We start from the raw sequence: 27,342 nt of genomic DNA on the forward strand, positions 1-27,342 counted from the left end.
CTAATTTTAATACATAAATTATTAAAGAACACATCAAATTATGCATTTAAGAAATTTCCCCAGCAAAGTGTTTACAAAAATAAGCAAGTGATTTGAAATCGACAGCCCCTTAGCTGAACGTTTTAAAATCACAAAATTATGTGCCACTTTTGTAAAATGCGAATTGCAAAACATGCAGAATATGCTACAATTAAGAACTAGAACACATAATTATTTTTCAAAAAAATTTCAATATATATTTCGTTTGTTTGTTGTTGTTTTATGCTTTTAATTCAAAATTCACAAGTTTTTATTTATTATTTTAATTTCAATTTGATGGTTTTATAATTTTTTTGTATAAAAAAGGAAAGTAAATTTAGTTTGTATTATTTATTTTACTTTTTTTTTTTGTTTGTTTGCTTGCTTGAGTTTTTCATGTTGTTATATTTTTATTGTAAATTATTGATGATAAAATTAATAGAAACAAAAACAGTAATATAATAATAAACACATGATTTGAGTTTAAAGAAAAAGTAAAAGTAAAAACGAAAATATTACAATTTTAATAGAGAAAAATATGCTAAACAATTTAAATAAAAAAAAAAAATGTTAAATATTGTTGTAACATACAAGACATGTTTCCTTTTTTATTTTGTTTTTAAACATGATTATTTCTTTGTTAGTTCAGTATTCATTTTTTTGTTGATTTTTTATAAAGATTTTTTTCAATATTTTTTTTTTTGTTTTGTTTTGTTCATTCTTCATACAAATATTTTGTTGTTGTTGAAGTTGTAAAGAGAAAATATATTTCATATATATATATAAAAAAAGATAATTCTCATTTTGATGAAGAGTTGGACAGACAAGATAGACCTTTAGATGACACAGATACGCAACCTAGCCGACAGCTCAGCTGTCGGAAAAGCGTATTGCATCATCGTGTTAATCTTTCCCCCCACTACTTTCAAATGAAAATAATTTCTTTTTAAACAAATAAATTACGATTATAAATGGTGATGGATATTTGGAGATCGCATAAGTGGCGTTTGTGATTGAGTAATATACAAATATTAAAAAAAAAATTAAGAAAAATTACATTATTTTAATTACATAAAATATTTAACAATAATATTGAGCAGGAAATTATTGAGAAAAACATCATACAAGTAAAGTGGCATTTTCCCAACAACTCCCTGCACAGGAGTATTAAAATAAAATCAGATCTATATAACAAATGCATTGAGAAAAAGCTAAATAAACAGCACAGCGCGCGCAATTTTAGCTGCCATGAAATTAAATTTAAGAAAACTCCAAAAACCGTTAATTTAAAAATATTGGAGAGATTTTATGGAAATAAAAAACTAGGCGACACGAATCTATTTAAACTATATTTATAAAAGCAGTATGTGAGAGAAGAACTTGATGAAGACAAAAAATATATAGTAGGAATGATGAAACACCTGAGAGAGCAGCATAGTACCAACACAACGCTAAACAATCAGTGAATCATCATCCAAAGCTATAACGCACGATTCCAAATATCCAAACCAAAAGTACAGCCGTTTTAAAACAGCCCGCATCTCACACTATACCGTAGTGGTATCGACAGACTCAATACGTGCTGAGCTAGCATCTCCGCCAGTAGCTGGATCTCCACCGCCATTAACGGCGCCACCAGCTCCAGCAGTAACTGCTTCTGCTCCTGGTCCTACTGCAGCAGCTGCATTACTTTTTGCTTTGTCACTGTGTTTGATCAATTCCACCTTCAAGTTGACAACCTTGGTTGCTTTGGGGGTGGCATCAGCAGCCTCCTCGGTTTTTTGTACCTCGGTTTTTTGTTCCTCTGTTTTATGTTCCTCGGTTTTTTGTTCCTCGGTTTTTTGTTCCTGTTGCTCACCACCAGCATCACCAGCAGCTCCACCCTCTTCACCATTGGTGGCAGCAGGGCTGGTTTTGTCATTTTTATTATCACTGGGTGTGATAGTCAAGGAGAGATCGTTCAAAGCTTCCAGCACTTTGTTCATGTCATCTTCAGTGCTGGGTTGGCCATTACGATTGCCGAAATGCAAATAACAGCGACCATATTGTCCTAGAAAATTTAAAACAAACCAGAAATCAATACAGTTGTGATGTTGCATTTCAATTTATATTTATTCTCATTCTTACCCTTCCATGTAATGGCCATTGGATTACATTCGCGACTACGCAATTCTTTCTTCAAATCCTTGATGCGGACATCACGTGAAATGTTGGATACTTTAACAGAGAAATCGCGTGTTGGGCGATTCTTACGTGACTTTGGTCTTCTGTTGCCACCTTCGCCAGCCGATTTACGATCTTGACTCTTCGATTCTACACCAGATTGATCACCTTCGGACTAAAAAAAATAAAGAGAAAAGAACAATGAAATGAAAATTAAAAAAAAAAATTTTTTATTCATATAATAATAGAAGTATAAATTAAATATTTATTTCATATGGCCTTATAGTTTTCAAGAAATAACTTTTAAAATATAAATCCAACTATAGTTCTCTGAAAAAGGCCATTGATTTATTTATAAAACTGTAGATCATATAGCCACGGGTCTTATCAAGTTTTCTCATTTTCATTTTGGGAATTGATTTGATTAAAAAACGGAATATCACTGTGCTAAATAATTAAGATGTAATAAAACTGTTAAAAACAATTTGAATAATCTATTATATTTTGTTCTAGTGATATTTTAGCTTTACCAAAATTATTGGAGTGCTTTTTAATAAATTTTGTATGTTTTTGTAAAACTTTAGGTCAATGTTCTAAATAACAGTAGTTACGTTTTAATAGATCCTTCAAAATTGATATTCCATCGGTGGGGCATACTGAAGTACTATTAATAGAAGCAGTCCATAAGTACATCCGCGGACATAATTTTTTTTTACTTTAAGACTTAGTTCTCTGAAAAATGTAATTGATTGGTTTATAAAACTGTAGATCAATGTACTAAATACCAGATCCATCTAGTAGAAACAATTACTTTTTAATTGATCTTTTAAATTTTATATTCCGTCGGTGGGGTATACTGGAGATAATATAAAATTAGGGTTTTTATCCCGGGAATTCCCGGTACAAATTTCCCGGGAATTTTGCCAATTTATCACTACCCGATTCCCGGGATTTATAATCGGGAATCCGGGGAATTAAAAACTGACGAAAATACTTAGAAAACTAGTTATTAGAACACTATTTTTTTCACCAAAAAACAGTAAAAAGTTTTTTACAGTTTTTTGTTTATATTTATTATATTTGCTTATTATTATTATTTATTTGGGGTTTTTCGTATGAAAATTTAAAAAGTGAATTCATTATTTATAGAATTTATTTCTTATTGAATCATTCTAATTTCTTAAATTTATTCTTCAAATCCATAACAAAATGCTTCAAAAATTTATTAAATGATTAAATTTTTCTTCAATTCAAATCTAGTACAAAAAGGCTTAAGACAATTTTTTCAATTAATTTTGTAAATTATTTGATTTAACAAAAATTTAATCATTCAAAGTTTGAATAAATTCTGTTATTAATTAACTTTAAAATTAATTCAGTTTAAACAAAGGCTTTGGAATGAATCTAAAAAATTAAATATTAGGAAGGGATTTATGGATTCATGGCTGACATTTTTTAATTACGGATTAAGATTTTAGTGAATTAAGCTCAAATTTTATTAATTAATTCGAAGCTCTGCTATTTAATAATTATAACACTAATTTTTTATATGAAATTTGGCTATAATATTCCTAATTTACAGTATCATTATATATTTCGGGAATAGCCGGGTACCCGGGATTATAGAAAAAATTTCCCGATTCCCGAGAATAAAAAAAGGTCGGGAAATTAAAAACCCTATATAACCACCCCTATCGCGAATAAATATTTCACATGAAATATTTTCCCTTTTCCTTTTTTCGTTCATCAACTTTGTTCACGTGAAAAAATTCCCCTTGTGAAATTTTTAGATGGAATTTTGTAAACAATAAACAGCTGTTACAAACAAAATCAACTATTGTGAATGTAAAGTTCATAGTGATATTCCCGATAGCAATTTTCCCTTCGAGGGAAATGAATATTTCATGGGAACAAAATTTCACATGTTATTGCCGATAGGGGTGAAAATGTATAATGTATAAAATAAAAACGCTTAATTTTTATAGACTTTCATATTCCGTGCGATTGATAGATCAGTTTGTTACAAATATGAATCCAAATAATAATCACGAAATTCAATTTAATTCATACTTTAAATATGTTTTGAAATTGTAGCTTAATGTGCTACTTTTTAATAGATCCCTCAACATTTTTATTCCGTTGGTGGGACACATATTTTAAAATAAATTATGGGAATATAAAAACTATATGTATTGTATTCAACTATTGAATAAATTCCCTGAAAATTATTTGTGAAATTAATATTTCTCCGGTTGCTTAGGTCAAGACGTCTAAAAAACATTCCCAAAGTTCGTTGCACCTACGAACTTTAAATAAGATTAACGCAAGACAACTTACTTCTGTAAAAGTTAAAATTTTGTATTGCATATATCTTTTATTATAAACACTCACCTTAGTTGGACGTCTTCTGCGATTGATGAAACGTCTTCTTTGTGGTGGATTACGTTTCTGTTGTTGGCCATTATTTTCGCCACCTTGCTGTTGTTCGGCATTATTCTGTGAGACAGTACGACGTTGATAACGACGATTGCCACCATAGCGACGACGTGGTAAGTAACGACGACGATTATGGTTGCGTTGATGCTGTTCAACATCTGTGTCTTCCTCTTTGAGGACAATGACCTTGCCGGCCTGTTCCTGAGTTTCTTTGAGTACTTGGAGTACGGGTATCATTTTAAGGCGACGTTCTGAGAGTAATTCCCAGAAAATGCCAGTGGGACGGGGCAAACGTTTGGCAACGCGTATAACCTCGGTGGGTGTAATAATCATATCAACGGGAGAATCATATCTTTGGAATAGATTTGTTGGTAGATTATCAACCACTTGAGAGTCATGTACCATTGTGGCAATGACGGTTTTATCAGTTATAGAGCCAATTTCCATAAGGAGACCGATGTCTAAGTCATTGAAACCATTGCCGCGACCAATGCGATAGCCATCGCGTGACACAACAACTGAACCAATGATGACCATATCCAGTTCGAGTTTGTTTTCCAAAGCTAAACAACAAAAAAATAATAATTATTCAAAAATACATTATATATACCAGAGACAAACTTAAAAAAAACATGACAAATGCAATTAAAATTTTGTTAATTTAATAATTTGTTAGTCAGCTATAGCTAGTTGTATGTCATACTCACAAATTTCAATACGATGTTTTTCAAGATTCTGGATATTGAGAATTTCGTTCTTTTGTTCTTCTGTTGCATCGGCTGGTACATCGACCTTCAAGTACAAAGCCTTAGAATCGCGTGTACTGGGCAAATACAAATTCTTGCCAGCAAGTAATGTTTGCAATTTAGCGACAGACAAAGCGCGATCAATTAAAACCTTAATTTCCTCTATTAAGAAAAAATAGAAAACCAAAAACAAAATTAATTTTACAAATTAATATTACAAAAGAAAAAATAAAACTTACTGGCATTTTTGAATTCCTCAGTTTCGGCCAATAGAGCGCCGGCCTTGTCACTGTCCACAAAACCTGGTATGCGATTGAAAATGGCATTGAAACCTACACCAAATTTGTTTTCTTGCAATTTCTTCCATGTTTGCACACGCAATGAGCGTTTGGTGGGCTCAACAGCTTGAGCTGTAAATAAAAAATAAACAAAATTAGAAAAGAAATTTACATAAATAATCATTTCGAAAACATTTTATACGAACTGTTTGTAATATATAAAGTGATAACAGCCCCCCCATTATGAAAAGAATTTAGCACATGTTCAATACATTTCCTACAACTACAAAAGTTTTGCTAATAAATTATGTGTATTTTTTTTTTTTGTTCTCACCATTTCATTTGCATGTTATTTATCACTTACAAATATGCACACAATAGCAAACAAACAATTCAATTAAATAAGATGCAGTGCAGGTTTGGTTTCTTTTAAAATATGATTTTATTATTGCTTTCCAATAGATGTTTGATGTGAATGAAGCAAGCAAATATTTTCAGTAACTATTAAGTTATAAACAGAAAAACAAGTATAAGAGAGAAAATCTAATTTATTAAAACAATAAATTTCACCATACATACTAGGGGACCAAAGAAGAACTGTTATACAGAATAATGTGCTATAAATAGCATACCCATCTATGTATTAATAGCAGTTATTTTTTTTAATAGATACTTAACAATGTATATTCCGTCGCACAGTGGGAGAAAACCCTAATTTAGTGGAACTAAATTCGTATCTTCTAAACGCTTGGCCAAATTAATTTCATTTATATGGAAATATTACAGGCAAGGAGGTAAGCTAATAAAGTAATGCGAAATGGGTACTGCTACTTCAGTAGAATGAGCGGTAGTGGCTGCTAAACTACACTACATCGGAAGAAATTCTATACTATTTTCAATTGTAAGAAATTATTTTAATATATCTTTCAAAAAATTTAAATTATATAAGTAATTTTATTTATAGCAAGTAACTATTTAAATCTATAGATTTTGGACATTTACCCTATTGCCGGTATAGGTCGAAATATTCATATGAAATTAAACTTTTTTTAGTTTTATTAATAACTTTATTTTTAAAAACGAATAACAATTACACTGTGCAACAACCAAAATCGGAATGGAGAAAATCGGGAAATATTTGGACCCGCTGTTATCAAAAAACTGGAGTCTGATGAATCACTAGGAAGTAATGGATCCAACAAAAGATGCATAACATCTTTCGATAACGCTTACACTTTTTAATAGCTTACAGAAGAAGTTCTGGACAATGTGGATATAACACAGCGTTAAAACAAATATATTAATATTGACATAAAATGCTTTGCAAATATTATATTTTTAATCTAAATAAAGCACTACCATATTTAAAAGGACTCATAATTTTATGTCAAATTTGGTATATTGGCATTTGTTTTTAGCAACTTGTAAGTAGTTAGAATTACATAAATTCCATTTTTATATAATGTAATTACCAATAGCACTTCCTATATATAATCTTAAAAAAATAAGGAACAATTTAGTACGAGATTTTACATCGTCCAAACGATAACAATTTTTTAAAAAAATTATATAAATTCACCTCGCACTTTTTCGCAGCTAAATTTTTCACCATATGTAGTCTATAATATAGCCTTGATATTGATATAAAAATTAGGACTGCATCTCACAGCATTAGTAACTGGCAACCTTCCAAAAATTCAAAAAAGTAAAAAAAAAATTCTATAAGAATGTGGCCATTGGTTATCACAAATAACGGAAAATATATTTTTATTTTTCTGATTTACCAAGACTCATATTCCATCTACATAAAAAAAAGTAAAAATACATCTTAAAGAAAACCTTGTACTATCCAGCTTAACAACAACTTTGAAACCAATTCTTCATAAAAAAATTTCTGAAAAAATTTTTATTTTTAAATAGTTGTCAAAACCAAACCACTGAAGTTATTAATAAATGTTAAATATTTTTAAGTACAGCAACAACTACAGATTGAAACTACATAACAATAAAACAAATATGCGAAAGTTTTTTTTTTTTTATTTTGCGCCACTAAATTGTTGATTTCTCCCACAGTGCGTCGGTGGGACATAATGAAGCGATATAGACAAGATACACTTAATGACATTTTTCAAAAAAAAAAATATAATTATTTATTTATAGAACTGTAGATCAATTTTGAATTTAAATCTTATGGAAGTTTTCTGAAAAAAGTCAATGATTGCTTTACAAAACTGTAGATTGATGTGCTAAATAACGTGTCCAACTAATAGCAGTTACTTTTTATAGATACTTAAAAATTAATATTCCGTCGGTGGGGCATACTGCACTCCAGAAATATAGCCGCGGACTTAAAATAAATGTCTTTTAAATTTAATATTCCGTCGGTGGGGCATACTGGAATGATATTAAAAAAATACACTTCATAGGTATAGCCGCGGACTTAATCAAAGTACCTCAATTAACTAGAGCACTCCAAAAGTATAGCCGCGGACTTAAAATACAATATTTATGATAAGCTTTCTAGAAAGTCATTGATTTCTTTTAAAAAATTGTAGATACATGTGCAAAATAACATGGCCATCTAGTAGAGCAGCTACTTTTTAATAGATCTTTTAAAATTAATATTCCGTCGGTGGGGCATACTGGAATGATATTAAATGAATCCACTCCACAGCCGCGGACTTAATAAAATTACCTCAAAAATATCAAATATGAAGTAAAAAAAAAAGTAAGAACGTATAGTTGGTCAAGTATGACCATATTATTTTTATTATAATTTCAATAATTTTTTTCGTCAGTGAATTCCGGAGCTAAGTCCAATTATCAACCAATCATCATGAAATTAGGAAGCGTGATTTCTATATGTTATGAGATTTATTCTAGTTAAAGTGATTTTCGGAAGTGGGAGCTATGTGATTTCGTGTGATTTATTTATATTGTATTTATGTGGATACCAGAATTTTTATGAAATTTATATAAATCAGCCAATAAAGTCCCACTTCGGGATGACATTTGTATAGTGGCTAGATTTAATAATCGACAGATTTCAACCAGTTTCAAATTTATGTCCCAAATTTTATCAAAATATCTTCAATATTGTGACCTGTACTTTGCGCACTAGGTTTACATGAACAGCCAGATGGACGGGCTTAGAAAGTGATTCTATAAAACGCATAAATATGCTTAAATAACTTGATCATCTGTAATAGCAGTTAGTTACTTTTTAATAATCTGGTAAATATGTAAGACCTAAAGTTTTGCATATATTTTGGCTTAAAATAATGTAAAAGCAAAACTAATCAATATTCCAAAAGTATTAATAAATTACAATAAATCTAGTAAAACACAATTTATGTCAACTTATAATAAATCAAAATTAAGAAAGATTAAACACACCAAAAAAAAAGAAACGACATAAAAGAAAACCTTTATTTTTTATACCCCATCACTTTGCTTTTTGTTAATCGTTCTATTAATTAAGATTTAATTTAAATGCCATTTATAAAAATCCGAAAATATCGAATACAATCACCCCTATCGCGAATCAATATTTCACATGAACTATGTTCCTTTTCCCATTTTTCGTTCATAAATTTTGTTCACGTGAAAAAATTCCCTGTTTTGAAATTTTTTGATGGAATTTTGTAAACAATAAACAGTTGTCACGAACAAAACCAACTATTGTGAATGAAAAGTTTAGGGGAATATGACGATAGTAATTTTCCCTTCGAGGAAAATGGATATTTCATGGGAACATACCCCTAGGTCTCCACGTAGCAATAATTATTGCTGCAATTGTCAAATTTGATTGCGTCAATGAAATTTGCGAGTGTAGACCGCAAATTACCATATGTAGCAATCCATTGCGCAATGATTGCTCTACTGATTGCCTGAGCAACCATTGCTAAGCAATAGGATGGATGTGTCAGTTCATTTGTCATTAATGTAAAATTTCTTCTTTCTATGATCCGGTGCGATAAATTCATATATATTTAATTTATTTAAGTACCAAAAGTAAAAAAACAAAGAAATATTATCATTCAACACAAAATATAAGCAAAATACACCTCAGTTTTTCATAGAACTTCTCGCGTTGAAAATTTTGTATTTGTGACGAACGTTTGTGACGCTCTTCTGTTGTTCTGCCGACGATATTGCTTGTGCTTAGCAATAAAAATTGATACGTGAAGACCAAGGGTTAGTTAATTTCACTTGTTTTTCACGATAGGGGTGATTGTGAATGAAAAGTTCATGGGAATTTTTCCTTCCAGGGAAATGGATATTTCGTGGGAACATAAATATCACATATTATTGCCGATAGAAGTCCTGAAATAGACACAGTACTGACGAAAAAACAAGCAATCGTGCGATTATAATTCGGCCTATAAGCTTCAATTGATTTATGCATTAGTTTAATAAGTTATGAATAAATCAAAATTATATTACAATTAAAATTTGGAATAAATACACCATGTTTTTAGGGCACTCATATTTTTATGAGCACAACTGTATGTCTGTTAGAATGCGAGCAAGTAGTAAGTACCTAGTAAGAGTATAAAAAAAATAAACCGAAAATCTTCAATATTAATTAAAACCCATTACTTCACTTCATTTAAATTTTAATAAATGATATGATATCACATCATCATATAAAACAAAATCATTCCTAATCATGTTAAGAGAATATCCAAGTTTATGTGTAAAAATGTAGAGCAAACAAATTTTGAATGAATGTAATTTTTTTGTTTTCTTCTTAAAATATATAGAAATAAAATAGCGTCATTGAGAAAAGTGTAATAAACTCATAGTATGTACTCGTATAAATATATGATGGATGACTAAAATACAATTTATAAATGTATGGGATGATGGCATATGGTTGCTTTTGCAGAGCGAATCGGGTAGGATGACTGAGTATATATCAGGCTAAAAATAAATTTTTTTATGAATAGCATTAAGAGTAATGGAAAATGTATAACAAAATAATTTAGGAAAAAGGTGGTTATGGAAAAAGAAATCAGATAAAGAGAAATATTAAATTGAGCTGCTAGAAACCAAACCTGTAATAGGTATGTACTTACAAAAAGCTGTTCTATTTTACATTCAGAAAGATCTAACAAGAAGCTAAATTTGTATAATCAAACATTTATAAACTCTGCATTCATAAATAAAAAAAACTACTACATTCTACTAAAAGTCTGTCAATTTAAGAAAAAAATCAATGTTTGATTAGTATTGATAACTTTAAACTAAATAAAGAAAACAATCGAAAAAATAAAACAAAACACTGTAATGAATTAGAGACGATAGAGACGTCGTCGGTCCATAATGAGAATGTACGAGACAGAGGTATGAATAAAAAGAAAACAACAACAGAGATTTCAAATCTGTTAAAAAAAATACATATGTACTATGAATAATATAAAAATATGAAAAAAAACGCTATCACTCTGACCCATTTAAAAAAAAAAAATATAAAAAAAACGTATGTAGTGCTAAAACTTTTTCTATTACAAAAATGTTAAGTAAAATTACAAACAATTACATTTCTAGAGTAATAATAGCTATCAAACGTAAAAATATTGTACACCTATAAAGAAACAACAATAAATAGATAAAAGTATTGACTACTAAAACAACATTATCGTTTATTAACCTTTTGTATGTTTGTGAATCTATTTCCAATTTCTTTTCTCCCTTATTTTTTGCATAAACAGTTTTGTTTTTATTTATTTAGTATTTTTTTTTTTGTTTCTTCTATATCAAAATAATAACAACAAATAAAAGAGTTGAGCAAAATAGATGGCGACGACGATGACGACAATAATTGATGACTGTAAAATAAAATATGTATATAACTGAGACAAAAAAAAACAAGAGATCTTTAGAGAAATTCGAGAGCTTCAAAATTATTGTTCAACAAAAATTAATTTCTTATTCTATCCAGGTTTTTTTTTTATATGTACTTTTGTTTTGTTGGACGTTTTTATTATTTCTGTTAACGGAAATTGATAAAAAAAAAATAACAGCAAATTTGAAGAACCTGTTTTTGCACACCCAAATATTTTAGATGTACAAGTATGGGTACGAATAAAATAAAATGCAAATAGAATTTTAGAAAAACCTAGAATACATTTAAAGTTTAAATTTTTTTTTTAATTTTAAACATACATATTTTAAATTTCGTACCGGATTGTTTAAAATGCAAAGTATGTATGTTAGAAAAAAAACAGAGTTTTAAGACAGTAATAATAACATACATTAAATGTTTACCTTGTGATATGCCAATAACCACTGAAAATTATACCTAGCTGTTGGAACTAAATTAGAGAATCAAAGGATTATCTAGCTAAAACAGATGTTGGTACCTATTTCACATTTATGACATTGTTAACAAGATTATTTTTCAATTCAAAATTGTGAATAAATCGAAATATTGTAACAATGTAATAACAACTGAGAATAAGGTTTGAGAATAATTTGCAAATAAATGTATTTCTCAAATCGAGTACAAACTGTCCTTTTTGTTGAGAAATTTATTATTCTCAAATGTTTATTAAATCATGTTTACACGCTAGTCATTTGATATACATACAATCATTCTCCAGTTGATACCAAACCTGAATGTAAATCACCCCTATCACGAATCAATATTTCACATGAAATATAAATCTTCTTCCCCATTTTTCGTCCATCAACTTTGTTTACGTGAATAAATTCCCCATAATGTGAAATTTTTAAGTGGATTTTGTTAACAATAAACAGCTGTTACGAACAAAATCAACTATTATGAATGAATAGGTTTAGATTTATTTTTCACATATTTGGAAATTTGAGATCAATTCATAATATATTCATTAAAATTAAATTAAAAAAAAAACTTCGTATGTTCTCATTTTTTTTTAAGTCGTTCTAAAACGTATGACATTTAAGAAAAAGTTTGATTTTAAATTACTGCCAATATGATAGCTAATCTGATTTTTTTTTTCCAAAATAAAGCCCTAATTTCGTCCAAAAACTCTAATTTTGTTAATAAAAAAAGTCAATTTGACAAGAAAAAAATGCAAAATTTAGACAATTTCAATCACAGTACTAAAATTTTAATTTTTAGTTATTCAATACTGTAAAACACAAATTTTCCTATAGGAAAATCTGTTCTACACAAAATTTGTATACATAACATTTTCTATAGAAAATACTATAAGACAAGAATAAGCTTTCCAATCATTTATTCTTTAGTGTTCGCTTAATAGAACTGTTATTAAATTCCAAATATGAAAATGGATATCGTAGGAAATTCATTATTGTAGATGACATATTTTATTCGTACGTTCGTTCAAAGTTCATATCTCAAAATCCATATCTCTGTAGGTATGCTCATGTAATTTCTTAAAAAATAAAACAATATTTAAACCATTTAATTTAAAACAAAATCGTGTCATTAAGCCACTAAACACAAAACACCTTAAAACTTACGGCATATTTTTATTTGAACGAATACAAAAAACCCAAAGAATTTGCACATCTAAATAAAATTTAAATATCAAACATTTTTTTTTTAGAAATTCACTAACTACAAACACATTAAACCACACAAGGTAGAAATATAAAACAAAAACGACAATAACAATAACAAAATATTTAAAAAAGAGAAAGAAGAAAAAACATCATTGGAATTTTTAAACATTTTAAATCTAAATGTTTTAACATGAAAGAAAAACATTTCAAAAAAACTAAACAAAATTGGCGGGAGAAGAAACACAGCAGAGAGAAAAAATAAAATGGAAGAATTAACAGAATAACACACAATGTTTTAAAAGTAGTTCTCCACTATATAGCAAATTAAACAAAATAAAAAAATAAATATAATTTGTTTAAAGAAAACGAAAAAGCGCATAAATAAACACGCGCTGAATTCTATTGACCAAGTCAATTATTAAATGAGTATGTTTATGGTGGTAGTGTTTGTGTGAGCAAGAGTGTATTGGTATTATGAAAAACTACTAATACGAGGGAAATCTGAAAATTTAACTATTAAATTTAACTGTACACCCATAACAACAAAAGTTTACTTACAAAATGAGAACTATCTTTTTCTCAAACTATGTTCTTTTTATTAGATATATTTGAAATGTGTATAGCCATTTCCCAAATTTTATTAAATTTGAGAATACATAGGCTATCCTACTGAGAAGCCTTAATTCATAAATTCAAATTTAATTTGTTAAAAAATAATTTTTCAAACTTTTTTTTAAAAATCAAGCTCCAATTTAACCCTCCGTTACTCGCAGCAACTGATCTATTTGATACAGGCAAAAATTTTTTAAACACCCTAAGAAGTTTTAAGCTTTTTTTGATAAAAATATATTTATACTGCAATTTTATTTTTATTATTCTTTTAAATATGTACTTTGACTTTAACCCCTTGTGGACCAAGGCTTTAAATCGTTGAAAAAGTTTTATTTTTTTTATGAAATAGTGAAAATAAGGATTTCAGGAAGTTATTTACAAAATTGTAACTTTGTGGAGGACCTGTAAGATACCGAAAGGGACCAGCAAGGATCCGAAAGGGATCTGGTACCGTTGGATCAGCATCAGCCAAAAGATAAAAAAACTCATAGATTTTTGTTTACATTTTATTAATACATTGATTAGTTATGTAACTTTTATAAAATTTTCTATTACAAGTCTATTTTATGGTATTTTTTGTCATTACAACATAAATTAACACCACAATGAGAACATAAAATAAGTCACCGTTATTCTAGGTTGACAGCCCTTGGCCGAGTGAACTCGGGTCATTCCGGTGCGTAGAACCGGCTGTCATGGGAATGTTATTCTAGGTAAGCGAGTTTGCCAATCACCCCTATCGGCAATAACATGTGAAATTTTGTTCCCATGAAATATCCATTTCCCTCGAAGGGAAAATTGCTATCGGGAATATCATGATGAACTTTACATTCACAATAGTTGATTTTGTTCGTAACAGCTGTTTATTGTTTACAAAATTCCATCTAAAAATTTCACAACAAGGGGAATTTTTTTCACGTGAACAAAGTTGATGAACGAAAAAAGGAAAAGGGAAAATATTTCATGTGAAATGTTGATTCGCGATAGGGGTGAATATGTAGACAAAAAAATATATTATTCCAAAGATGTTAGTGTACTTCAAAGTACTTTTGGGCAAAAGGGGTCAAAATATGTGTTGTTTTCATTTTGTAAGCTTATTATTGTTATGGTACTTATAAGTACCGTCGATCGACAAAGGGTTAATATTGTTTTTATGTTTTCGAAATAAAAAGTGAAGAGATTATTTTCAAACGCGCCTTTCTTTTATTGATATCAATTTGATACATTGCGACTAATCTCGATTGAAAATGATTGCGACTAACGGAGGGTTAATTTAAAAACATTAATTTCAAACATCTGCTTAAGTTTGATAAATCATTGAGAATTATATTTGATAATTTAAATAAAATTAACATAATTTTCACAAATTTTACTCTTTTTTGGGAAAATAAATAAATAAAATAAATGAAACCCATGTTTTTATAATACAAGCGAGAACTTTGAGTGGAAATTTTACATGTACATATTTTGTTTTTGTTACAATAACAAAACAAATGTAAAACTTGTATTATAAAAACAGCACAAAAATAGATTTAAATAGATTTAAAAGAAATCTATAGACTACCATCGCATATTGAAAAAAAAAAACACAAATTTATATTAGTGGCGATGACTGACTTGGTTGAATGGAGGGAGGAACTGTTTCTTTAAGAGAGAGCGCATTTGTGAATGTTTAAATGTATTAGTTGGCATACAACAGCGATGAGCGCATCAACAACAATCATTATCATCGCAATCATCATTATTCTTTAGACCCCCTTAAATGCCTCTCATCTCCCTGAAACACCTTCCGACGCTTTCCTTCATTCATTTCAACTAACATGTGTTAGTTGTTATTGTTATTGTTTTGTTTTCCATGTGTTGTTGTAATAAACCCAACCAATATTTAATTTTGTAATACAAATTATAAGAAATGATTAAAAAATTACGCTTAAAAGAAAAATTTATGAAAAGTACCAAAAAAAAAAACATTCGTAAAAATTTAAATACTTCTTATTAAAAATTAAAATATGTAGAATGAAAAAACTGCAAAATCTAGAAAAAAAAAGCAGATGGAGAGTAAAGAATTTAAAAAAATGAATTAGTTGTTGCCTTGATTATTGTTGTTGTTACACCAATAATGGATAAACAAAAAATGTTTTAAAATTTTATGTAGTACGATGATTCATTTATTATTAATGACAAATTTGTATAAATATCTATCTATCTATCTATATTCTATATATAAAATTATTCGTTTTCACAAAAATTAGCTAGTGAAAAATAAAAAAAAATAAAATATTTTATTACTATTTTTGCTTTTGTTATTGACTCAAAAAGAATTAGCAATGAAATCTCTACACTAGCAAAAACAATTTGTCTAATTCGTTGTAGAATCTTTCCTAAATTTATAACAAATTTTGCCAGGCTTTATCCGAATACTCAAAGTTGCTAAATAATGTCATTCATGTTTTTAAAGGCATTACCAGGGTTTCGAAGAACTACTAAAAGCAGTCGCATTTTACTGAATAGTTGACTTTTTACAGTCTCATGCTTAAAAAAAGTAACTAGTTTCAGTTTTTGATCACATGGTTACTGAAAACAGTTGACTGTGCACACACATTACAACAGCAAGCAGCAATAGATTTTGTTTTTTTTCAGCAGCCAAACGAATCAGCAGCCGCCATGTTTCAGTTTTCAACTCTACCGAACTGATTACACGACTTCAGCAGCAAAAACATTTCTGTGTGTGCTGCTTACGCATTGTCAGTTTCGAGTTTTGTTTTTCGTACTACGCAGCGTAACAAAAACTGCTAGCTCGACTGAATAGTACGACTGGCTAGTTTGGCTGGTTGTATAAAATGTGTGTACAACAACACACACTTTATGAAGCTCGGTTGAATCGTATGATTTTTTGGTTTTTGTGTTTACATATCACAGAGGAAATTTAAATGTTATTATTGTTAATAGAAATAAATAGGAAATTCTTATATTTATTATATCTTAATTAAAAATACTAAAAAATAAATTTAATAAAATTATTAATTAATAAATTTAGAATAAAAAAAATTATTGATATTTTTTTATTATATTTTATATTGACTAACACAGTACAACATTTTTCAGTCCATTGCTTTGGGACTCAATTCTGACAATTGCACGTGAAAGTAGCTCCAAAAATAAGGGGCTATTTTGTCAAGTTGGCTGCCATAATAATTTAATGGCCATACGAATTTTTTTCCTCAAGGTGGATTTTTATCACTTTTTCTATATTTTAGCACGGTTATATTGAATAGTAGAAGAAAAGTACGGAACATACCTACCCGAAAAAGTTGCATCCAGTGCCTTAAAAATCGCAAAAATGAAAATTTTTACCAATTTTTCACCTTTTTTGCTCAATAACTGGATAACAAATCCAATTATGGACCGAACACCATGAAATTAGGTCGTGTGATTTGTGTTTATATGAAAGTTATTTATCATGAATTTTTCTTGAATACCATAATTTTTAACAGATTTATTCACTTTAAAGTGATTTTTGGAAGCGGGTCTTATATGGGAGCTATGAATAATTATGGACCGATCATAATAAAATTTGGTGACATGAATTTTGCATATATAAAACTTATTTGGAGCGAAATTTTGTGTAGATACATATATAAATTAAACATTTATGACCGATAAAGTCCAATTTCGGGAGGACATTTGTATGGGGGCTAGGTGAAATAATGAACCGATTTCAGCCAACATCAACAGGCTTCGTCCCTGTGCCGAGAAAATTATATGTACCAAATTTGTTTATGATCGGTCCATAATTATTCATAGCTCCCATATAAGACCCGCTTCCGAAAATCACTTTAAAGTGAATAAATCTGTTAAAAATTATGGTATACAAGAAAAATTCATGATAAATAACTTTCATATAAACACAAATCACACGACCTAATTTCATGGTGTTCGGTCCATAATTGGATTTGTAATTCAGTTATTGAGCAAAAAAGGTGAAAAATTGGTAAAAATTTTCATTTTTACGATTTTTAAGGCACTGGATGCAACTTTTTCGGGTAGGTATGTTCCGTACTTTTCTTCTACTATTCAATATATACAACTTTGCTTCAGCCACAAAAGAGATATTCCGTACGGTATACGAGATATAACCGTGCTAAAATATAGAAAAAGTGATAAAAATCCACCTTGAGGAAAAAAATTCGTATGGCCATTAAATTATTATGGCAGCCAACTTGACAAAACTAATGATACAGAAGTCCTTATTTTTGGGGCTACTTTCACGTGCAATTGTCAGAATTGAGTCCCAAAGCAATGGACTGAAAAATGTTGTACTGTGTTAGTCAATATAAAATATAATAAAAAAATATCAATAATTTTTTATTCTAAATTTATTAATTAATAATTTTATTAAATTTATTTTTTAGTATTTTTAATTAAGATATAATAAATATAAGAATTTCCTATTTATTTCTATTAACAATAATAACATTTAAATTTCCTCTGTGATATGTAAACACAAAAACCAAAAAATCATACGATTCAACCGAGCTTCATAAAGTGTGTGTTGTTGTACACACATTTTATACAACCAGCCAAACTAGCCAGTCGTACTATTCAGTCGAGCTAGCAGTTTTTGTTACGCTGCGTAGTACGAAAAACAAAACTCGAAACTGACAATGCGTAAGCAGCACACACAGAAATGTTTTTGCTGCTGAAGTCGTGTAATCAGTTCGGTAGAGTTGAAAACTGAAACATGGCGGCTGCTGATTCGTTTGGCTGCTGGAAAAAAACAAAATCGATTGCTGCTTGCTGTTGTAATGTGTGTGCACAGTCAACTGTTTTCAGTAAGCAAATTGTTGAAATTGAAGACTTAAACTTTTTTCAGTTCAGTCGTTACATGAGGCTATTTATTTTGGTGCTGAATATTAAACCCTGGGCATTACATTTGAGGTTTGTACGTTTGATTAATGATATTTTCATTTGATAATTATTTTTATCTAATGTTTCTCAAAACCTAAGCAACCCAGCTGGAAAATGTGTCTTATCGACAATGGCACAAGTGATTCTTTAAGTAAAGTTCATTAGATGATGGCAATTAAGCTGAAATATGCTTTCATAAATAACATAATAATACTAAATTATTTACTGGTTATTGTTATAGCACATTCCTCCTTTAGGTTCCATTAGATAATACGTCATCGGTTTTATTTTTATTAAGCGTTTAATTTTAGCTTAGAAATATTTAACTGGTTTTAACTGGTATGTCAATAGAGCATACTGGTCTTCACTTGGTATCGAAAAGTGTACAAAGATGATATGATCATGCTGCAACTACGCTTTGTCTTACAAGTGTTTTAGACTATTCCACAAATTAAATCCCTAATTACATTTATAAAATGCTATAAATAAGCAAATAAATGTGTATTTTCATCTAAATTTAATATTCTGATGTTTTATTCATTTTGTTTTATTTATACTCTTCACCATGAGTGGCAAGGGTATATGTATATAAGTTTGTCATTCCGTTTGTAATTTCTACATTTTTGATTTGCGACCCCACAAAGTATTCTGAATATATTCTGAATCGTTATAGATAGCGGAGTCGATACAGCCATGTCCGTTGTCCATCTGTGTATTGAAATCAGCCCCCAAATAACTTACATAAACGAATGATACATCAATGTATCCGAAATTCTTCCGGCTCGGTTGCTATTTAAAATCGAGAAAATCGGTCCACAAATGGCTGAGATATAAGGAAAAAAAAACCAGGACAACCTCGATTTTTGACCTATTTTTGACCCATATCTGGCTTACTAAATCATTAATATAGACAATATGGATATCTAATGATAGATATTTCAAAGACCTGTGCAACGACGTATATAAGATCATAGTAAGTTGGACCTACAATGGGTCAAAATCGGAAAAAATATTTTTTAACCCGAATTTTTGTTTCCACCAACATTTTTTTTTGACTAAATATTAAAAAAAAAATTATTAAATTTAAAAAAAAATTAAAAAACAATTTCGAAAAAACAACTGGAAAAAAATTAAATTTTGTTTACCTAAAAATATTTAAAATTTTTATTTTAAAGTATATTTTGGTGAAGGGTATATAAAATTCGGCACAGCCGAATATAGCTCTCTTACTTGTTTAATTTCGAATCACCCATCAAAGACACTGATTGGGATTATATGTCCCACTAAATATGCTTATTGGGATTATATGTCCCAGGATAAAAGGCCGATTTCAGGATTTCCGAGTAAGCAGAACATAATATTTTTTCATCTTTTAGAAATACAAAAATTTCTACCATGATTTTTTTTTTTTAATTAGTGAATTTCAATTTTAGCATTTACTAACGTGACTTCTAGATTCTATATAGGATGTAATGTTATTAAAAACATATAAAATGACAATTTAATGCTTCAAAGAAATAATAAATGTTTCTCAAATGTTAATTCAAGAGCACTACGTGGAAATAGTACCAAAAATGAAAATTTCAAGCCAAAATCATTAAATAAAGAACTAGTTCAGCACTGTTTCATCAAAGGTCTATTAGTTCCGAAGTAACAATTTCGAACAGTAATCATTGGTCGTAAATATTGTAAATTAAAAGATATAATTTAGCTTGTAGTATGTATGCATTTTTAGAAAATAACATAGGTACCTAGGTAGGTATAAAAAAGTTTTGTAAACAAAAAAAAAATTTGTAATTTCCACATTTCTGAAATGAAACCCTAAACAAGTTCTTACAAAAATGTTTTGCTAAAACAAAACATATATTTATACTCAAACCATAAATAGTGAAATTGTAAATGCCAATAGGTATTTATCATTATCAATTTTAATAATAAATATTGGTTTAAAAATAGAAATGCTATTTTAAATATTCAAACCATAGAGAAAATATACATAGAGCGTAAACTAGAAAAAAAATTACTCAAAATAATCACACATACAAGTATTGTTTTTGTTTTCACATAGTTTTTTTTTTACTAATACATTCTCACCACTTAGGTTTTAGACAACTGAGTTAGGTCTTTGACAGGTGAGTTTCCGATCTATGTGTATTTATCTATGATTCAAACTATTTCTAAACATGAAAACGTTCAATATTTTTTATAAACGATAGGTACAACAAATTTAATTCAATTTACCAAACACGTACAAAATGACTTCATCATGAACATCAATGATGATGATCATAAAGGCGTAGTTTGGCAAACGAATTAATGCATACAAATTTAAAAAAAAAATTATTGGAGTAGTAATAAAATTAGATTATACACTCGAGGTTAGAACTTAAAATACAATAACAATTCAAAATAAATACCCATACTCATAATTGACAAAATATTAAATAATTCTTATAATGTTTTATGTGTTTTGACTATACATATGTATTTCTTGTTCTCCTTTAACCTTTATTATCAATTTAATTTTGTTTTCAAAACACCTGTTGAATTATCCATGCCTGACTTGGCTCGACATGATGGCTTGGGCTCTTCTTGCATCTATTAGCAATTTAAAATAATGCAACATTTTAATTCCATTGATATTGCTTGTTTTTTTTTTAATTTTATTTTGGTTTAATTACACACAATAATTTGCGATAACGAAGAATGTTTTGTTTTGTATTTTTTAATTTCTCAACACAGGTAATAAACAAAATTCTCTCTAACTTTGTTGCTAGTATAGATAAGAATAAGAATATTGTACAATTTCAAAAATATAATGCATTACGCTCTAAATGAGATTTAAATGCACATAGAAAACTAGTGTTACATAAAAGTCCAACCGAAAGTTTCTACAGTTTTAAAAAAAGAGTAAATTGATTGATTGTAAGAACCAAAAAACTGTCAAAATTATGTCAAACACAAAACAAATAACACTATTTAAATGTGTCACATAGGATATTGTTCTAACATCAGCCAACGATAAATCCTTTGCCATACAATTTTTTCAGACGAAATTCTAATACAAGAAAAATTATAACTTTAGTTGTTCTAATTAGTTAATCGCCAGTGTACATAACGTATGTACAGCTGCGGTCAAAATAATATTACGTAAAAACTGGTAAATTACTTTTTGTTGTTTTTGTATAAATTTGAACTTTCAAACCTTAAAAATAATTTTGAAAATTAGATGCAAATTTTAAAGAAAAAACTACATAATATATAAATACCTAAGAAATTCATCTGCCAAAAAAATAGAACCAAGCTAGAAATCGATTAAAATAAACAAAAATTAACCAGAACAAAATTTAATTTAGTAACAATTATTATGGTTTCTAACGTTCTTAACACGATATTATTAAAAGTAAAATAATTGCTGTATTTTTTTTCGTATTTTTTGGCAAAAAAAGAGCCCGACCACCTCCTACCCATAAATATTCTAAAATTTTCAAAATTTTGTTTCGAACTTGTATGCCAAATATATTTTTTCATTCCCCAAAATAAATTCTTAAATATTTTTGGTTTCCTTTTACCCTTTTTGTGACTTTTGGCCATCTATTTTTAATAAAATTGTGTTTGGGGTTTCATTCTGTGCCACGACATTGACCTTTTAGCTTGAAACCCAAATTTATATCACTTTATCATTCCATAGATCATTCCTATGGTCATAATTTCTTTGATTTATATCTGAGCATTTGATCATATAAGATTGAATTATTTATTCCACATATTCAATATATTCTTCGAATGTTATAATAGAAAAACCATAATCAAACTATAATTTTAAAATCTGTGTGTTTGTAAGATAAGATGAATATATTATCTTAAATATTGGTTGAAATTAGATTCGGAGCACATTCTACAGAAGTCTGATATCAAACAATATAATTTGTTTAATTATTTGACAAAAAGTGTTTTGGTACTTGAATGTTGAAAAATGGTAATGCGACTTCGGAAATTTTACCTTTAATAGAGGATTTATATAATTTAAATTTTGTTCTTGTAATGGCGAATAACTGCAACACTAGTCGTCACTTTTGACCACCTTGCAGTACATAAATGCCTGATTTTCGAAACGGTGGGCCAAGAGTGTTATGATTAAAAGCGATAAACGGTTTCGAAACCTAAAATTTATTTTTTATTTCAACGCAATGTTTTTTTTTAAAACTATTTCTAAATATCTATAAATAGTTTTATTCTGAATTAAGCTAATTTGTATGTTCAGAAATCATTATTTTTTAAACTCACATATACCACTTTTTTTGATACTAAAAAAATTTGAAAAGTTAAATTAATTTTTTGGTTTTTAATTTTATTTATTTCGATATAAATAGATTCAAATTATAATTTTATGGCGATTTTTAAAAACGAAAACAAGAATATTATATATTTTTCGACAATTTCTTACGATGGTGCTATTATTTTGACTGCACAAAATCTGGGTATTTTTCAAAAATAGCATAAAATTGATTGAAAAGTTAATATTTCTTAAAGAAACTTTACTCATAGAAGAAATAGACATTAATTAATGATCTTATATTATATTTAATTAAAATTACTATGGAAATAAAAATATTTCCCATGTTAATTGCAGAGACCTGCGCCGACTAAATTTCACGGCGGCGGCAGCTGACTCCAAAAAAGGTAGGCGGCTATCCGGCTGTCAGCCGACTAGAGAATAACTACTAAAATTCTAAATAATTAAAAATTTGAAAAAAGTGAAATTCTGAAAATTTTATGAAATTACTAAGGAACTTTTATCAAAAACGGCGGCTATTTTCAAGCCGAAAATATTACGGCGGCAGCTTTGAAAATTTATCGGCGGCTCGGCTCAGCCGGCTTACTGCCGTTCGGCGCAGGTCTCTGGTTAATTGCTTTAAGGTTCTGTGGTGCTATTATTTTGAACGGCACTGTATGTGCAAGTCAACTAAATGATGATAACATTTCTATTGTAACATTAATCGATAACACCATTAAACAATTTAGAAAAATATATAAATTATTTTCTAATTTTTTCCACAATCATAAAAAACTATTACATACTAATAAAGTATGTTGTTCCAAAAACCTCTATACATCTAAAAACAAAGGCATTAGTAAATAGAAACTGGTATTTCACAAGGGCGATAAAACAATAAAATAAGTGCATGTTCCGATATCACTCTCCCATTCCCCCCAAACAATAACTTTCAATTGAATTTTACAATATCTTTTTTACTTTTCGTATTGAAAATACATATATATACTATGTTTCATTAATTTATTATTTGAATACGGAATTGAAATCATTCTGAATGAATCGTTTCCATTACGTAGTTATTATTTCGATCGATTTTTTGTATCTACTCGTATCCCATTAGAATTTGTCAATTGCTAAAATATTTAAAAAATCCGTTTTAACAATTTTAATTTTACGTTTTGTAAACAAGTTTTTGGGAAAGGAATTTTAAGTGGTTTCATTCCGTAAAATAAATTCGTTTTACTTTTTCTGAAGTAAAATACGGAATTAACTCCACGTTCGATCGGAATGGAATTCTGTTTTGAGTTGTGGATCTCACAGTTAGAAAGTCGCCTATTGTATTTGTAGCTACAAAAATTTTACATCTGTCAAATAAATAACCATTTAAGTTAACAGCAGTGCTATTACAGCACTGTTAAGAATGTTCATAGAAATATGAAACACAAAAACAATCACTATACAAACAAAAAAGTGTAAATAAAATAAACACACAAACACCGAAAGTAATTTGCAAAATTTAACATTAAAATGAAATGCAGAATTACCACAGAAACTCCTCTTTCGCCCTTGATCCAAAAACAATATACACTAAAGAACTGAGTTAAAAATAAATGAAAAACCTATAATAATGTGATTTTCTTAATTTTTAACTTTTTGACAAACACAACCAAAATTTAAAGGGTAAAAAGAAATTCAAAAGCAGGGAAAAGGAACAAACAAAAAGAAATAAAAAAGAACAAATGTTTTTGGTGGTTGAATGGCAGACAGTTGGGTGGCAATTTTATTAAAAATAAATGGAAAACGAAAAAATGTTGAATTTTGGTTAATGCGTCATATATAAACACACTCACTCATAAACCTCCTCCACTAATTATTTTCAACACTATTCTATTTTTCTTCTTTACTTTGCCTTTTACCCGTGTTGTTTCGTTGGTTGGCTTTTTTTTCGTTTTTGCTAAAATACTCACAGCAAGAAACAACAATTTGTTCTAGTCCAAAACAAGAAAATAAAACTACTCCACCCAAAAAAAATAAAAACTCAATACAAAAAATATATGTATGTGAAAAAAAACAAGAACAAAAAAGAATTTGTGTAAATTGTTTCTTCTACTTTTCAATTTTTACGGGCATTTGTATTTTTTTTTAATTTCTTATTTTCTGCTACTTACTTGTGGATGAGACTTCTTGAGTTGCGTTGCCGCCATTCTTAGTGGCTGCAGCCTCCTCAGTAGCAGCGGCAGGAGTTAGATTGGAGTTTTCAGTTTCCATTTTCTTTTTTTTTAATCCGTATGAAAAGAAATTCTGTTTTTTTTAATGAGTGTTTTTGCTTTTCTTTCAAACTTCTTTTAACGGTTTCTTTGTTGGCGTTAATTTAGAAAAAACCCGCTTCTATTTTTTTTGACAATTTTTTTCTGCACTGTTATCCAGTTTTCTTCTGTTATTTTCTGCGGCAAAACCACGTTTTTTTCCGTTCGTTGGAGCTCTCTTCTGATCGGCGGCACAAGCACTACTTTGGTATTTCGTTTGTTGGTCGTTTGTCTACCGTTTTGTTCTTTTCTTACCGTCAGCCGGCTTTTATCTTCCAACACCTACAGTTGTCTCTTTCTAACCTATACACCATATACGGCGGAATAAAAATTAATTATCAAACGGCTTCACCTCTTTTATTTTGTATAGTCTCTTTGTTTCGTTTTGTTCTTTTTTATAGTTATCTGCCGTTTCGCCTATTTCAATGGGGGAAAATTTATGATAGATTTCTAAATAACTTGTTTTTTCTATTTTTTTTTTTGGCAATTATGTCAATACATTATTTGTTTTTTAAATGAAAACCTACTTGTTTAAACTTTTATTTGAGAGGGGTTGGTTTGTTTTACACTTTGTTTTTTTAGTGAAAAATAAAATTTACGTCAGCCACAGAAATAGAACTGTATGTATTGTTGTATGTGAAGATTTTTTTCTGCACTGTTGGAAAACTAAGTACTATTTAGTTTTATTTAGTCAGATACTGAAAAGGTACTAAATTAAATCAAAATGCAATTATTTATTGCACAGAAAAAATGATAACCATTGGCTTTTAGAATGCAGCTAGCAATAAATAATAATTTAGAAAAAATTCTAAAAAATAGTGGTTTTTTGATTAAAATATGTTAACATGTTATTTTATTTTTTAAATGGTTTTCTTCTTGTTTGTATGGTTGATGGATAAAAATCTAATCTGTAATCGCTTATACATATTATTGGTATTTAAGTTACACTAATCACTCTAACCATTTCAAACATCCGAATTTGTTTATTGAAATGCATCATAGATATATTTCATACATTTATTCTGCAAGCACTTTATTTTATACTACGCTAAAAATTCTTTATTAATAGAGGAATTTGATAATAATAATTTTTATACTATACTAGTTGATCGCCCCGGCTTCGCCCGGTAGCATTTACTAATGTTAGTTCTTCAAGTTACTCCAACCCACGCACACCAACCTGTTCTTATTTATTTGCAAATAAAATATCTAAATTTGTACTGCATACTTTAGTGAGCTTTTTTATTACAGTTGACTGGACTCACAAAAAAGTATTTCCGAGTTCTACCTGAAAATTTCGAATGGAATAAAAAAAAATCAGCCAAATCGCTCCAGCCGTTCTCACGTGATGACATTACATACATGGACCATTTCATTTTTATATATATAGATTAATGTATAAAATGTACCACAAAGAGGGATCAATTTCACCCCTTATACGTTCAAATTTCTAAAGAGTGCCAAAGTCCACTTGAATTTTTTTAGAAGGACTACAATTCCATTTAAATTAAATTTCTTGGATATGGGATACAAAAAGTACTAAAACTTTGGTTTCGCTCTCCCAAAAGTTCAAATTTGAGAAAAATGTTTGTGTGAGAAAATTCGAAAATCGGATTTACGAATAGATTAGGTCTATTCGGTGTAGTATTTTAGTTGTCTAAAACCATCTTCATGATATTTCCTTTCCAATGAAACCGGCTTGGAGCTAATCGTTTGAATGGTCTCAGAGTTACAGAAATATTAGTCATAAAGTCTTTAAAAAAAAGATATTTAAAAATGATTGACCAATTTTTTAAAGTGGATTGATATTTGTTTATATTTTTAATTCTTTAATCAAAAATAAAGTTTTGGTTTTCATAAGCGCAACACTGAGAAATTTAAAATGGATAAACAGAATTACTATTTTTATTGAATGGAGTTAATGGAATCTGAAGAAGCCAAAACAAAATCAATAGGTATTGTAACTATGGAATCAAAACCTTCAAGATTTTAATTAAATTCTGAAGAAAACAGTTAAAGCAAAGGACATAAAATATTCAATTCTTTTTTTATGAATTAATAAATTATGTTTTTTGCTT

At 28.7% G+C, this 27,342-nt stretch overlaps 1 protein-coding gene across 1 annotated transcript; it reads right to left on the bottom strand.

The window, feature by feature from the left end:
• Nucleotides 1-593: 593 nt before the first annotated feature.
• lost lies at nucleotides 594-25,613 on the bottom strand. Its single transcript, XM_065515907.1, has 6 exons — nucleotides 25,127-25,613; nucleotides 5,603-5,773; nucleotides 5,325-5,525; nucleotides 4,573-5,180; nucleotides 2,146-2,356; nucleotides 594-2,068 (listed from the first exon to the last, which is right to left on the bottom strand). The coding sequence occupies exons 1-6, from the start codon at nucleotides 25,224-25,226 to the stop codon at nucleotides 1,566-1,568; spliced, it is 1,794 nt and encodes a 597-aa protein (XP_065371979.1). The 5' UTR covers nucleotides 25,227-25,613; the 3' UTR covers nucleotides 594-1,565.
• Between the last annotated feature and the right edge of the window lie 1,729 nt (nucleotides 25,614-27,342).

Source organism: Calliphora vicina, chromosome 1, assembly GCF_958450345.1.
Source record: "Calliphora vicina chromosome 1, idCalVici1.1, whole genome shotgun sequence".
Taxonomy (NCBI): Eukaryota; Metazoa; Arthropoda; class Insecta; order Diptera; family Calliphoridae; genus Calliphora; species Calliphora vicina.